Source organism: Lagopus muta, chromosome Z (assembly GCF_023343835.1).
Source record: "Lagopus muta isolate bLagMut1 chromosome Z, bLagMut1 primary, whole genome shotgun sequence".
Lineage (NCBI taxonomy): Eukaryota > Metazoa > Chordata > Aves > Galliformes > Phasianidae > Lagopus > Lagopus muta.
In genome coordinates, this window is record NC_064472.1 from 48,802,235 (window position 1) to 48,817,694 (window position 15,460).

Consider the following 15,460-nt stretch of genomic DNA (forward strand, 5'->3'; position numbering starts at 1 on the left):
TTTTTTTTTTTTTTTTCTGTTTCTCTTATCTTGGCAATAGAGGCTTCATATATGTTGTGTAAAGAAATCTTTATCACTGAGAAAAGGAAGGAAAAACTTCCAGCATGTTTTTTTCTGTTTGTTGAAGTCATTGACAGCTCTGTGTACCAGAACATGGGGAAGAGATTCATGTGGAAATATATCAGACATATATTTAAAATGTTGTATTTACTCTTTGGGGAAAAAGAAAGCTAGAAGTGTGAGATATTGAGATCTCTTTTTTCCTTTCCTCCCCATTTAATGTATTTTACTCGATAACAGATTTCTGTAATAACATAATTTCCTCTTAAATTTTTGTGTTAATTTCTGTTTTTTTTGTTTTTTTTTTTTTTAAGTTAAAAACACATCTGATGGAGATGTCTATCTCAGTTTTTTTTTCCAAGCAAGCTGAAATAAAAATGTCTTACAGTGGGTTGTGTAGTTACACTGGACTGTAAATTGAAAACTATTGAAAAAATGCAGTAGTTTGAAAATGAAAGAGGGTAGGACTTAAGTTATTAAGAGTATTTAAAAGAAAGTTGTAATTATGCAATGTATTTTTCTCACAAGCCAAATTGAACTCATATGACATATTTATATAATAGACTTATTCTCTGTGTGGACTGATTGTGCTAGGAGCACAGACTTGAAGAAGATTTCATAAATGCAATTTAAAGTTCTGTGGTGATTATTTAGCTGTTTGTATTTTATTTCTGGATATTTGTAAAGACTGGGTTATTTAGGATTTTTTTTTCTTATTTTAGGGTAATTTTGGTGAGGTATATAAGGGAACGTTAAAGGATAAGACACCTGTTGCTGTAAAAACCTGTAAAGAAGATCTTCCTCAGGAATTGAAAATCAAATTTCTGTCAGAGGCCAGGTAGGTGCTCTAAGTTTGTTTTTTTTTCCCCCAAGTTTTCTTACTATGTAGGTTTACAAAATGGGACCTTTGCAAGAATTGAAAGAAGCAGTAGTCAGACTTCTTCCTTTTTATTCTCCCTCAGTACCTGCACTAAGTGTTGCTCTGATAACTGTACACACACGTTTTTAATGTTTATGAACAGCAAGCACCTGTACTTGTTGAAGCCACCTTGGCAAGCTGTGCCTATAGTCCATAGTTTTGATATTGTAAATGCATCCATTTAGAATTTATTTGATACATGCCGCAAGGATTACAGTAAGAAGCCTGGGAGATATTAATTTAAATGAGATTATGGTACAGATTTAGCAACTTCCTCTTTCAGTCCAACTGCTGTATCAGGCAGTAAGTGGCATTCATATCATAGCACGCTGTATTCTGAATACAGATAGGTTATGTGGCTATCTGCATAGTTTCCAGAACTCAAGCTCAGGATAGGAGGCTCTATTGAGATAATCTCATAATTGTTTAAACTAAAATTGCCTGTTCTGGCTGTGAAGCCCCAAGGTAGTATAATCAATATATGTATGCTGTATTTGCTGAGTGTTTTTAAACAGCTCATAACTTGGCAACCACAGAGATTTTTTCATTTGCTTAGCAGTCAGCCACTAATGGAACAGTGTTGTATAGAATATTATATGAAAAAAAAAACAACACCCTGAATCGGTTATTTTTCATTAAATCCGCATGTCCCAAGTTTCACTCTCATTTCTAGAAAAATTAGGAAAAAGATTAGGTGGTTTAAGTTATCAAATTGTAGAAGAAACATTTTTAAGTTAAAAGATCTCTCTGGAATTCTTCCTAGACCTTCAGTTCACTTACAAATCATAGCACGCTCATTTAGGCTGTGTAAGTTCTTATTAAAGTATCGTGTAAGAAGATGTAAATGTTTTTGCTTTAATTCCAGAGATGAAAATTGCGGTATTTTTATTCTTTTAAAACTTACTGTATCAATCAATCTTGTGAATTAAAACTGAAATGAGTGTGCATTTGAAAAGTGCAGCAGGAAAATGTAGAGGCATGCTGTGCATGCATTTTCAACAAAGCTTCTCTGTTTAATTACAAGGGTTCCTCAGAAACTACAAACCTGTCAGAATATTTTTCAGTTACACAGATAAAATATTACCTAGACAAATGTTAAAATTGCAGTGAGAATGAACTACTAGTGTTTGATCTTGATTTTTGAGTAAAAATACCCTCAACCAGAAGAATGATTTGTCTATGATATTGATCTTTTAACTGATAACAGTAATTCTACTGAAAATGCTATTAAAATAATACTAAGAGTGTAAGATATTTTTCTGTTTAATTGGTTTGTACAATAAAGTTTATTAATATAATAAACTTACTGTATGTTTTTTTCAGAATACTCAAACAGTATGACCATCCTAATATTGTAAAACTCATAGGAGTTTGCACACAAAGGCAACCTATTTATATTGTTATGGAACTTGTTCCAGGTAATTTTTTCCCTTTCTTTTTTTGATAAAATACATTGTTTTCTATGTCTGTGTTTGCATTCGTATGATGAACCTCCTGCAAATTCCTAGAGATTTTCTTCTATCACGTACCAGCTTAGGAGTAGAGTAAGCTCTTCAAAGCTGTTCCAGATTTTTCTATAGACATTCAAGACAATAGAATTTATTACACAGGATCTCAGTCGTATCTTCATTTTTCTCCTGTTAAGATTTACATGTTATTTCCTGTAGCAGTAATTTTATGTAGTAGTGTTTCTATTTAATAAATCAGGTTTGGATAATTTTTATATAAGATATTTTTCTTTATAAAAATACATGCTTAGTTCATAGGCTGCTCTTCATTTATTTTTGGAATCTTGTGTTCATGTTGCTCACTAGTGGCTGAAGAGAATCTCAAATTATTGGGATGAGTAGCTGGCTTTTCAACAATTTTAATGCTCTGTTGATTTTCTTCTCTATAAATTTTGTCGTTTTGGTGGCCTGTAGTACTATTTAGTACTGCAACACTGATCTATCACTGAATTTGACCTAAAAATTGTACTGGCATGCCATGCTGCATCCAGGTCATCACACTTTCCCATATTCTTCTGAGAACTCAAACTTGTCTACTGCACTTTGAGACTGACCAAACTGTCTGGAGAAGATAAGGATGCCAACTCTGTGGAATTTAGCAGATGAAGGACAAAACATTTAAATTAGTTCAGGAAAGTACTTCTGATTTTAGTTTCCTGTTTTCTACCGTTAAGTTTGGTTGAGATCACCTAAAATAATGATTATTAGTGCTTAGATTTGCTATTCAATGCTTTGAATGGTGGTAGGTTTTTGTCTGTGTTTTGTCTTGAACATACATTAATACTTTATTATAATTCTTTAATTAGGGAGTTTAACTCTGGAATTCTTTGTAATAACTTAAAAATGGCACGGAGTAGGTTAGAACTCTATTCTGTGTCTGTCTGAGAAGGGGTATAGTTCGTATCTGACTATTTTCTCCATGGGGAAAAAAACTAGCAACAGCTCCATTAGACGTGGAACTTCCCCGTGTTTATTTTCTTGTGTTCTTTTTATTGTTTCCCCTTTTTGGGGAAACAAAATTTCCCATGTATTTACTGTGCTTTTCAAGCTGCTGTGATGTGATTGCTTTTCATTGCGGATTCGGATTGCAATTCAGTGATTCTGTTGTTATTTCTTTTTTCTTTTTTTTTCCCCCTGCACTGTCCCAAACCTGAAAAGAATTTATGACATCTGGATATGTAGTTGCATTTATGTAACTGCATCAGTGGAAACAGCAGAGAAGATGCAAATTTGTATTTAAGCATCTGTGCATCTTTTGTTTCATGCAGAAATAACTCAGACGATCTCCCTTCCCCTGGCAGACACCTTTGGAGCCAAGTCAATTGTCGGCCTTGTCGTGCATGCATTGCTGCAGGAGCCTTCATAGGTGGAAAGGGAAGGAATAGTTTGTTAGCCGACTGTGGTGATTTTTTCAAGAGTGTGTGGGTGTGATGTCAGTCTAGTCCTTCTTGCTTCTGAGACATGTAGTGGAAAGAGCAGTCTTTTAAATTGACTGAGATAGAAGGCCTAGAAACAAGAAACATTTTTTTTTTATTTCTTTAACCATACTTTTACAATGATACTACTGATGATTACCCAGTCTTAGATTTTATATTCTTAAAAGGTTTTACAAGTCAGATTAAAAACATAAGTGTAAGAGACTTAATTTTTTTTTAATGTAAGTTTTGTGTGATACTTTTAGTAATTTGACGGAATCCAGCAAACTGGTAAAAGATGGTTTCTTCAAAGGACTCAGGGGTCATAGCAAGTATTTTAAGAAATATGTGCTTTAAAATTCTAATAAAATATGCCCACTGACCTACACGAAATACAATCCTTTTTACATTTTAGAAAACCGTTATTGAGTGATACGCATTTTAATATAAGAAAAAAATAATAGAATATATTTTTAAAAAGCTGGGTTTTCATGTTTTCTGGATAAGCAGCTGGCATCACTGTACAAGTAAAGACACATTAGAAACAGAATCTGTGAAAACAAAAGATGATGTTCTGCCAATAGTTTCGTATTCCTTTTGACAGACACAGCACAGATGAAAATCTCAGTAGTTTCTGATGGTTACCTACTGACAAGAAACCCCTGGTCACTGTTCTAAGGAGCATTATTTTGCAGATATTTTCTATAAATTTGTTTCAGAATGTGTTTATTGTATAATTATGTTTATTATTGCTTTCTATATGCTGGTCTTATAATTGATTAAAAAAACAACTTTTATTTAAATTGAGTTACCTTTCCATTTTTAAGTTTATGTCTTTGTACATTAACAGAGGCCTACAGTAAAAAACCTTAATTTACAGGCCTAAGTTATGGTAAATAGCTGCTTTGAAAAAGCAGTTTAGCAAAACGTTTAGTTTTAAAAAGTTGATTTCTGGCTGCATAATGGATAAATCTGTAATAACCTTTAAAGTATACTTGTAAATAATAAATTTATACTTTCTGACTTAAATGACATAGCATTAATAATTGAAAAAAGCTACTACCTAGATCCTTTCAAAGGCACGGTATTGAAGTTGCTGTTTGGCTTCTAGACTATCATGTAACAAAAGCAAATACACATTTTACAATAATGTGGTTTTTTCCATAATTTGTATTTTTTTTATTTTTTAGTGAACAACTAAATCTAATCTGTGTAGCATCGTGTTAATAGACACCTTCTCATGGAAATTTTTTTGTTCTTGTTTAATAGTTGTGACTTTAGTTACCAGTTTGAAGATGTTAATAGACTTCTGCGAAGAAGGAAAGTTTGAGCAAAATGTTCCCCATCCATTTGTATGTCCATTATTTTTCATTACTGTGTTCGTGATGGAAGCTGGACTTATATTTCTCTTTTCTTGTAAGCTTACCCTTCCTCACATTTTGTAATTTCATATTTGTTTCTTCTGCTCTTCTCATTCCTTTATGGATCTGATTTTATAATGGTGCTTGGGGAATGTACAGGTATGTGCCCAGCAAATCCTCCAAGTCAGATGTGCAGGCTTCCAGACAGTCTCAGCGTTAGGCTCCTGGGCGTATGTTGTTCTGGGATCCAGAATCAGTGTAATTACTTGCAGAGTTCACTGCACATTATGGCACACCAGTTTAATTTGTTGAGTATTTGCTGATCATCTACACTGCACATACATAGTAAGTGATATGCATGTAGTGGAGGATTAAAAGCAGTTGGATATTCACGTAAGGAGCCTGTAAATTTGGTTTACAGCATAAAACTTTACCTGGAGACAGTAGTGTCACAAATCTGTCCCAACTGATTCTGACTCGTGTTGAGTCTACACAATAGAAAAAAAACAACAGTATCTTGATTGCTGTTTTTTTTCTTCTAGCACTCCACTGTCCAAAAGCAGGTTTCAAATGCTGTTAGAATATAGGTATTTAGAACTCCATGCCAAAAAGTCATGTATTATTTTACAATGTAGTAAAATAAGTCTTAATTGAAGTATCAGGCAATTAATTTTGTTTTGCATTGAAAGAGAGGAAATGATTCAGATAAGCTCCAGAAAGAGTAGAGTGCAACTCTCAAGTTGCTATATGCTGCCCAATATTTTTATGCTTTTCATTTATGGAACATATTAGTATTATAGAGAAACTGTGATAATTACATAAATTGCTGTAAGTTATTTTGTTTGCATTGTTCTTACACTTCTTCTAACATTTTTTAATGCAGTATCAGATGAGCAGGTTTGTTAAGATGTACTACTAAGAAGATGGAGGTTTTTCTAATACCTTCTGACCTAAAAGTACGAATATTGAAACAATACGTAATTTAGTGTAGTAACTTTTCTGTGATTTTTCAAGATGTATTTTAAGTGTTCAGTTTATCCTAAGAAAAAGTTGAAGTTAAATGACAATTGTTAATGGATCAGGAGAAGAAGCTGTTGAGATGTGCCATGTGTCTCATGTTAGTAAAGAGCCTTGAACTTGACTACAGATTTAATCTAACTGTACAGTAATGTTGTAAAGGTGGGATTCTGGTTTTACAATTGTTTGGGGAGTGTTGCTGCATATTTGAGATTCTAGTCTTCTCTGCAAAAATACTGAAATGTAGGTAGGGCTTTCTCAGGAACTTTCCATTACGAGGAGCAGAGTATGATTTGTGTTATTTTTCTGTGATGCCACATCAATCTACAAAATTATATACCCGTATTTTCTGGGTTAATTATAGGAAGAGAAGTAATAATGAAGAGCTGCTTTGTTATTCATGAAAAGAAAAGAACAGTTTGCCAGAGTCTCTTAAATGCCACACAGGCCATATGGAGTTTACATAGCAGCTCGTTGTTTTGCAAGTTTAGATAACGATCAGAGAAACTGCCTGGAATGCTGCTAGTACTGTGTGTTAACAGGCTAGAATCCATACTGACAGCCTGAGAAAAGAGATCTAGAATTTTGCTAGGATGCAGAAGTTACCTGGAAAATAATGAAGGGGTTGAAAAACTTGCTTACTGTTGATTCCTTCTTTGCAAGTGAACCCTGCATCTTTTCATGGGAAAGATAGGAATGAGAGAAAGTAGGACACCTTTCTTTTATCCTTCTTAAGTGGTGTTATCCTGATCCCAACTTCTCTCTTAACAGATCATGGGTCTTTTTATGGCACTTCTGTTTTTATAATAAATTATTTTAATTCACTTAAGTCACTGAAACACTCAGGGTCACTTAATTCTATTTTCTTTTGCTCTTAATTGTATAATTAAGATAATCTCCCATGCAATCAAAGAAAAACTTAGAAGAGCTTTTTCTTTCTCTTCCTAGATCTAGGAATTAAAAAAGAAAACCAAAATACTATGTGATTTATAAATGCATGGAGCACTCTCAAGTCACAGAATTCTTTCTTCTCCTACTTGATGTTCATTCCAATTGACTTAGGTTTTAAATTGCCCTAATGTATTTTACAGCTAGGAACTTTGCGTATTTGTGAATTGTGTGTTATAAGATTGAGAGATTTTAAAGGTAGCTGTATAATATTGTAGTACAGATACCACTTCATACCAGTCTTTCAACAGTTTAAGCTTCAAAGGTTCCTTTAGAGTCCATACAGGCTTTCAAGGTAACCACCATTATCACACCTCCACTGCCTCACCCTGGCAGGATTTTCTCAGTTGACTGCAGATGCAAGCATCATTGTAAGTTCCAGCTGTTGAATCATGACAATAGAAGGAAGCTTGCTGTGAGATTTTTCACAGTCTATTACTTTGAGCTTATGGACTGTTTAGTCACCAGCATACATCTTTCAGTCTGTTTCTTGTTTCTACACAGTTGAACATTTTTATAATTAATAGTTAAAATTATATCTCAAAATATTTTAAAACTTTTTATTTTCAAAAAAAATTCCTAAAGAGGAATTCCAAAAAGGGCATTTCAAGAATGCAGCTTGTCTGTTCAGTGAAACTTTAACTTCCTCTAGCTTATGATACAGACTTTAATAACTAAATTTTCTCTCTGTATTATATCTTTACCTCATTCAGTTCTGAACAGTTTTCTAGGAGTTGTTTATCTTCGCTGAATTTGTTCTGTAGCTATCATCTAATCTGTTTTATTAGTGATCTGCTCTGAATGTGCATTTTTGTTCCCCAATGGACATTTCTGGATATTTTTCACTGTAGTGCTAAATGCTTTGTACTGACACACTTGCCTGCATTCCCAGTTGATCCACAGAATTCCTATTTGATAGCAGATATGTGTTTTCAAAAAAAAACACCAAATTCTCCTATTTAATGGTGTGCTGCGTTTGTGTTCCTTTTTTTGTTTAGACTCTTGCTGAATTACATTGGAGTAGATCTCTTGAACACTTGCAGCTGGAAACAAGTTGAGAGATGAACATGTTTAGTAATCTGATAGTTTGATAAGTTTGTCTGAATTTGTCATTATCTCTGGGTTTCCACTATTTATGTTCAGCTTTTGTATAGACATGCCCAGCTTGTTTTCAAGGTGAAGTTCAGCAAGGTCATTAACAGCTATCTTTGCAACTGAATAAGGTAACCTGTTCAGATTTGAACTGAATTATTGAGATGCAAATTAAGCATGCCATCAACAAAGAAACAACTCAGAGGTGACAAGCTTTATTAGTTCAGGTGCAGCACTGCATGATTTCTCCTGTGCTGGTTCCTAGACACATTCGGAAAGGACAGTGCCATTTCTGTAATACCTGTAACAGAATCTGATACAACCATTACTAGCCCAAGCTTTGGGGTTGTTCATGCTATCCTGACTTTATTTGTATTTGTCTTTGTTCCATCGTGTTTTACTCTTCTGAAACTCTGGTGACTGCTTTGCTACTTTCTGTATGTTACAGCACTTTGATCTCCAGAGGTGGTTTGGAGGAATCTGCAAATAAAGACAAGCATTCTTCCTCACCTAGTAGGCCCTCTTTCTGGTCTTTGGTAGAAATGACTACAACACAGCATATAGTGGAGGAATATCTGCAGATTTGGAGGTGAAGCTGATGCAACCTTCTAAATATAACCTGACTTTTGTGGAATTACTCATATTTTTTGTATGCAGTAATATTTTAGGGCATAGCACTAAATCACAGCCAAGTCCATATATTTCTGCTGTTAGCTAACTGAAGCTAAGCCCATTTGGGACCATGGTCTTGTTGCTGAGACTGACGTGTGTGCCATTTATTTGCTAATATGATGAATAATATCCACATAATCTGAGATTTACTGCAAGTTGGAACGTCTAAATATGAACAATACCTGGCTGTACCTAAAACTAATGTGTACACTATGGCTTTCCTCAGCCTCAAGTTTAAGTTTGCTGTCTCTGACAGCAGCTGATTACATTTATGGGCTTGGAATTCTGATTGATTATAATTTTTTTTTTCTTCCATGTTCTGTGATTCAGCTGCTGCGTTGTTTTCTGCTTTATATGTTTTATCTATTCTGTGCTTCTAGAGGCAGTGAGATCTGAATAGAGATTATTCTTTTTTCCCCATTATTTTTTCTTTAGGAATTCCTTAATTCTTTAGTCTCTGGCTACTGGTTGTATTGCAAATCAGTAGCTGACTTTTGCCAGATTTCAGATCTCTGTCGTGTCTCACAATCCCATACAGAATTACTGCACAGTGCATCAAAAATCAATATGAAAGAAAAAGCAGTTGATTGAACTCTATGCAGATTCAGATAAGGTGCAGATGTTTAATAGTGATAGTGACTGTGACTTTGTTTTTCATTCAAGTTTTTTTTTTTTCCTCTGGAAGATAGTTTTAGTCAAATAGTCTATTTGATTCAATACCTAAACTGCTAAAACTGTTTTCTGTCTGCCATATGGCTGCCTTTCATGGCAGGTATGTTCTCCGTCTCTTTCTTGTTTTCTATTACGTTATGCTTTCATCTTGCTTTCTGTTAAGCTTCCAGCTTCTTTTTATTTGTCTTAACTCTTCTGCAAGCAGCCTTGCTGCTTATTCTGCCACCTTCTCTTTCATTAGTAACATCACACTGTGAACCAAAGACCTGTCCATGGCTTCCTTCTGTCTTCCAACCTCACCCTCTCCCATCCAGCCCTCTTGCAAAATACACATGTGCATTTAGACCTCATTTCTTCATCCCTTCTGCTCTTCTTTGAGACTCTGCATTTTGCATTTTTTTTTTTTAGCATTTTTTAGCATTTTGCTCTGCTATGAGACTCTGCCTTTCTCTTGCTTTCTGCATGGTTTCCTCCTGTAAAAATATTAAGAAAGCAGGGGGAACAGTCGGATTTCTTTGCTGCGTAATAGGTGGAGGTCATTAAGGATTCCTTTTAGCTCAGACCTCCTGATAGAATAAAATTAAGTTAGTAAGACCAAAATCCCATTTAACAGTCTTCTTTTCTTGTAATATTTGAGACTAGTTTTCGATTTTTATCTTTTAAAATATTTTAGATTTTGATTATACAGTTTGTTTCATATAGAAATAGAATATAGTATATAGAAAAATAAATGAAAATTTAGTCCATGATCGAGTAGTCAAAAGATACACAGAAATCTCATACCAACTGAATATAAAGATTCAGTTTTTCTGTAGCTGCAGGAAATTCTCCGCTATTTATTTTTTTAGTTCTATTTGGTGATACTCATTCACACTATTTCACTTTTTGTTTTACATAAAATATTAATATTTTCATATTATAATAATATGAAAAATGAAATGTTAATATAATAATAATAATATTCATAAAGCATTTAGAAATAGGTGTTCATTGTTTTTCTTCTTAAAAAAGAATTGTTCTTCATGTATATTCTGTTGGAGAGTCTCTCTCTGCTTTCTAATCTGCTGTCCCTTTAATGGATACTGACTGTTGTTTTTGAACATAGTCCAGTTACCAAATGAAAGACTTTCTGGGGGAAGATGATTTTCCTTTTAGTTTTTTGAAGTAGGTGACTTTTACCCACACATAGACCTGTATCCTCATCACCACAAAATGTCCAAGTTGCCTTGACAGAATTATTTTGTGTGACATGAAGGTCAAAATTTTGTCTGTTGATACCTTGCTGTAATTTCTGAGTTCCTCTCAACTGGTGATGGCAAGCTAACTTCAGGGGTCAGTAGTTACTGCAGCGCAGTCATTGGCTTCATGTTCCACATTAAGACAAGGTTGCTGGTCATTGTTAATATTTTCCTCCTTTGTAGTATATTACTACAGTAGTACATTATCCTGTTATATGAAAGCAAAATAGCATGTAAAATGGGTTCAACCCTTTTTGTCTGCTTCATTTTGGGTGCACTTTGTACTAATGAATCATCTGCACTGTATTGTCATAGAATCATAGAATCCTTAGAGTTGAAAGGGCCCTATAAAGGTCATCTAGTCCAATTCCCTTGCAGTGAACAGCTAGATGAGGTTGTCCAGAGACTGATCCAGCCTCACCTTGAAAGTCCTCAGGATCAAGGCTTCCACCACATCTTGGGGCAACCTGTTTTATTGCCTCGCTATCCTTAATTTAAAATTAATTTTCCTTATATCTAATCTAAATCTACAGTCTTTAAGCTTGAAACCATTTCCCCTTGCTCTATCACAACAGACTCTGCTAAAGAGTCTGCCCCCTTCTTTCCTGTAGCTCCCCTTTAGATACTGAAATGCCACTATTAGCTGATCTTGGAGCCTTCTCCAGTATGAACAGCCCCAGCTCTATCAGCCCATTCTCCTAAGAGGGGCATTTCATCTGTAGGATCATTTTTGTGGCCATGCTCTGGAAGCACTCCACTAGCTCCATGTCTGCTGTACTGAGGACTCCACATCTCGACTCAGTACCCCATGTGAGGTCTCACCACTTGTCACTGATCTCTGTCTCGACACTGAGTCACTGACCATCATGCACAGTCCACCAGTGAACATTTGCTTGTTCGTTGATGCAGTGACACCATCATAAAAGGACATTAGGTTGGTCAGGTGGATGTTACCAACCTAGTGAAGCCAGGTGTAGCTTCCCTAGCAGTGAAGCTTCCTAGTAAAAGCCATGCTGATTCTTCCATGTCAGCTTCTGGTCTATCATGTACATTAGCATAGCTTCCAGGACAATTTGCTCCATGATCTTTCCAAGCAGAGAGGTGAGACTAATATATCAGTGGTTCCCAGGGTCATCCTTTTTACCTTTAAAAGTGGGTATGATGTTGCCTTTTTTCCAGTCACAGGAGACTTCACATGATTGCCATGACTTTTCAAATATCTTTGAGAGTATCGTTGTAAATCTTCTGCTCAGAAGTCATTTGCACGTTCTGGTGCAAACATTTTCTCCATGTTTATCTCTTTGGTGCTTCTTATCTTGTACTTGGCTCTCAGTGCAAGTTATTCTTTCAAATCTTGTTCTCTCCTTTCATCTTTTGCTTTCACCTGTATGCATCTTCAGTCATACTTTGTTTCCATCAATGTTAACAGTGCTATTACGAAACTTTGCACGAGAGAGACTTTTATTAGGTTTGCTTAACAGGAAAAATGAAGTTTTAACTGGATTCTGCAATACTAATTTGCAGGTACTTGAAAAACTTCTGGTTTACCATTTCTGTTACTTAGTTACAGTGAGAAAAAGTGAGGGGAGAATTTGGAAATACTGCCTTACGCACAAATGATCTACTAGTAGAAAAGTGAGATCACAATGTTTTAATGAAAGTTAAAGATTTTTAAATGAATGCTAAGCATGTTTAAAGACATTTTTAACAGTTTCTCAAACAGCTGTTTAATTAAAGAACTGTTCTTGAATTGCTACCAATGTATGTTTAACATGTAAAATCTGTAGCTGTAAGCAGCAGTGCTTATTTGTCTTAGTTGAAAATGCGTATGAGCAGCAAAGGAAATGTGCATTTGTTGACTTGAGGAAATCAAAGACTGATGTTATGAACCCTGAAATTTACAAATACAGGTGCAGATAAAACGTTTCAATTATATTAGTATAGCTTATAAAACACTTAAGAATACTGAGTCATGGATCTCCTAGTTAAGTGACTATTGAGAGTTACAGACAGAAGCACTTTGTGACTGTGGGCTGTTCAAAGAAACTGCTGCTTAATAAGGCTGTGTAGTAAAGGAAACTCTCCCGCATCATTAAATCTTACAAGTAAATAATAATTTCTGCTATGTAACTATATGTATCAATATTGCTATAATTATTGTTTTAAACATTGTTTAATCTATGTTATTATTTAATCTGGGTGAATTATATACACTATCTGGATATGATATAAACAGCTAAAGTGGAAGATTGCCTGTCATCATTTCAGAAGTTTATTTTACGTACGTTCAGTATCTTATTATTACAAAAATACCATGAGTGCCTAGAACAAGTAGGATGATACCATTTATAGCACCAGCTAAAGAGAGCACTGAAACATGAAATGCTCCTAGTTATAAATGCCACTAAAGTCAGAGATTGCTAAAATTAAATAACTTGCAAGGAGATTTTTTTTTCTTTGCTGTTCCTCGGCTTTTTCCTTCTTATAGATCACAGGTTTGGTTTTTTTCTCTTGCAGAACTTCCGCTTGGTTTTGCATGCTCTATTAATTGTACTGTTACATGGTCATAAAATACTACATAAAGTACAGTATAAAGTTTATGTTATGAAGCATGGCCACTTGTAAGAAAAGTTGATATGTGGTATTTTCTCTCTGTTAAAATGTCTGTACATAACAAGAAGTATTTTATGTTCTCACACGAGAGGCTGCTTTTAAGGAATCCAGTTATTGCAGGGAGACTTAATATAGTCATATTGCTTTCTGCTTATGTACTACATATTGTCTTTTACTTAATAAATCAGTCATATTAGGCAGACCCTCCAGTTCTGTTATTTATTTCCCTATTAACCCCAAACTGGTAGTTGGTTTCTGCTTGGTAGTAATTCTGTAATGGTCTGATTATTCCTGTAGCACTTACAGTGGTTGGAGCAGATCTCATTTCATAGTAGTGTTGTGTGCCATTAACCGGAATATCAGCAACCATGTAGCATACAATGGAAATTCTGCATCTAGGAGAAAACACTGCTTACTATTTTGTTGCCATCTAGTTTTGTTTCTGTTGTCTCACAGTCTAGTTGATTTGTTTATTTCATTTTTATCAACAGTTATTACTTTAGAGATTATGTTCTGACACTTCGCTACTAATAATGAACTGGGGGATTGTATTAAAACTTCTTCTCAGAAGGACATAAAGATACTACATAGCTAGAGTTCTGCACTGAAGAGTGTGTATTGATATTCTAAGCACTGAAAGTACTTGTATGGATGCTTTCCTGCCAACATAAATAGCTGTAGCAGCCTATAAAGAACAGTCAGTTTTGTAACAATAATGAGGATAATCAGGTTTAACCTAAAATGGCATGTATCCTGTATGGAATGAATTGTATGTATTGTAGCTATTTTTATTTTGATAATAGCTGAGAGCGCTTTCAAATCAGTATTGAACAGAGTATTTAAAATGCATTTTCATTACCTCTGCTGAAGGAAAGATAACAGAAGACAGAAAAGCTAACATATTTGCTGCCTTCTTTCACTCTTGTGACAATGAGAGAGATCAGGATAATTTTTATTGACTGTGTTTTTGATGATAGTTACAAAAAATGCTATATACAGCTTGAGGTGAACTGTGCTATTTTTGCTCAGAACTCTAGAAATTCATAAAATACAAGCCAAACACTGAAAATCAAGCACATCCTGATGGTACAAATATACACTAATACCATGGGAAATTGAAGGCTCACACTCTGCCAATTTGACAAATCCTGACATAAGAAATTGAGCACCTTTCAGTGCTGATCAAGAGTGAGCCAATAAAAGTAGATATCTTACTCTGATTGCCTAGATGTATTAGAAACAAATTTACAGTCTTTGTTATTTCTAAATTTTGGAATGGAGATGGGTAACTTTTCTTTAGATGCCTCATTGCCGCTTGTTCTTTGTGAGCAGAGCCCTTACCATTGATTGTGGAGAGCAGTAACTCATTTGTACGGGGAATTTCTGTGCATTTGGAGAAAAACTGATCTTTCAAATTATTATTACACTTATTTAATTTTTCATATTCAGTTTAGAATTCTCTTTTAATGTTTACATAATTCAGAAGGATTTTTTTAATGTTTAAATTATGTTTTTACCACCGATTTTTTTCTTCTGTGACCATTTTATCTGAAACCCAAGGAAGATGAGTTTTGATTTAAGTAGCTTCTGTATTCTGTGTGTTAAATGAAGAAAAGATAAGTTATTTTTTAACAATATTCTTCTGGAAAGGCAAAATTTCTTGCGCAAGTGTTTGGGAGAAAATATCTGGGAGAAAATAACACAGACAGAACCTGCTTTATCCCGAGTGTTTCATGGAAGCTTGGAGTTATTTAATAAAGGGAATTTCTGTTTAAGCTAGATTCTCACCTTTAGAAAGTGAGTTAGAGAACCACATGGCTTGTTAGCTGCATTCACCTGAGCATGGTGAGTTACAAGGCTCACCTATGCTGCTGTACTCCTTAGAATACCTTCTTAGAAGTCCCTCAGCATGAGGTGAGAGGTTCCAACGCAGTTAATACTTCAG

The 15,460-nt window shown here is 34.7% G+C and overlaps 1 protein-coding gene across 5 annotated transcripts in view; it reads left to right on the plus strand.

Moving 5' to 3' along the window:
- FER (FER tyrosine kinase) overlaps nucleotides 1–15,460 on the plus strand; it is a 176,051-nt gene that overhangs the window by 111,268 nt on the left and 49,323 nt on the right. For 4 of the 5 annotated variants that reach the window (XM_048931375.1, XM_048931377.1, XM_048931374.1 and 1 more), the window contains 2 exons: nucleotides 783–898; nucleotides 2,303–2,397. In XM_048931375.1, the coding sequence (XP_048787332.1) occupies nucleotides 783–898; nucleotides 2,303–2,397 (211 nt within the window). Of the gene's footprint in view, nucleotides 1–782; nucleotides 899–2,302; nucleotides 2,398–3,755; nucleotides 5,390–15,460 lie in introns of those variants that run through there. The other variant, XM_048931379.1, reaches the window with a different exon arrangement.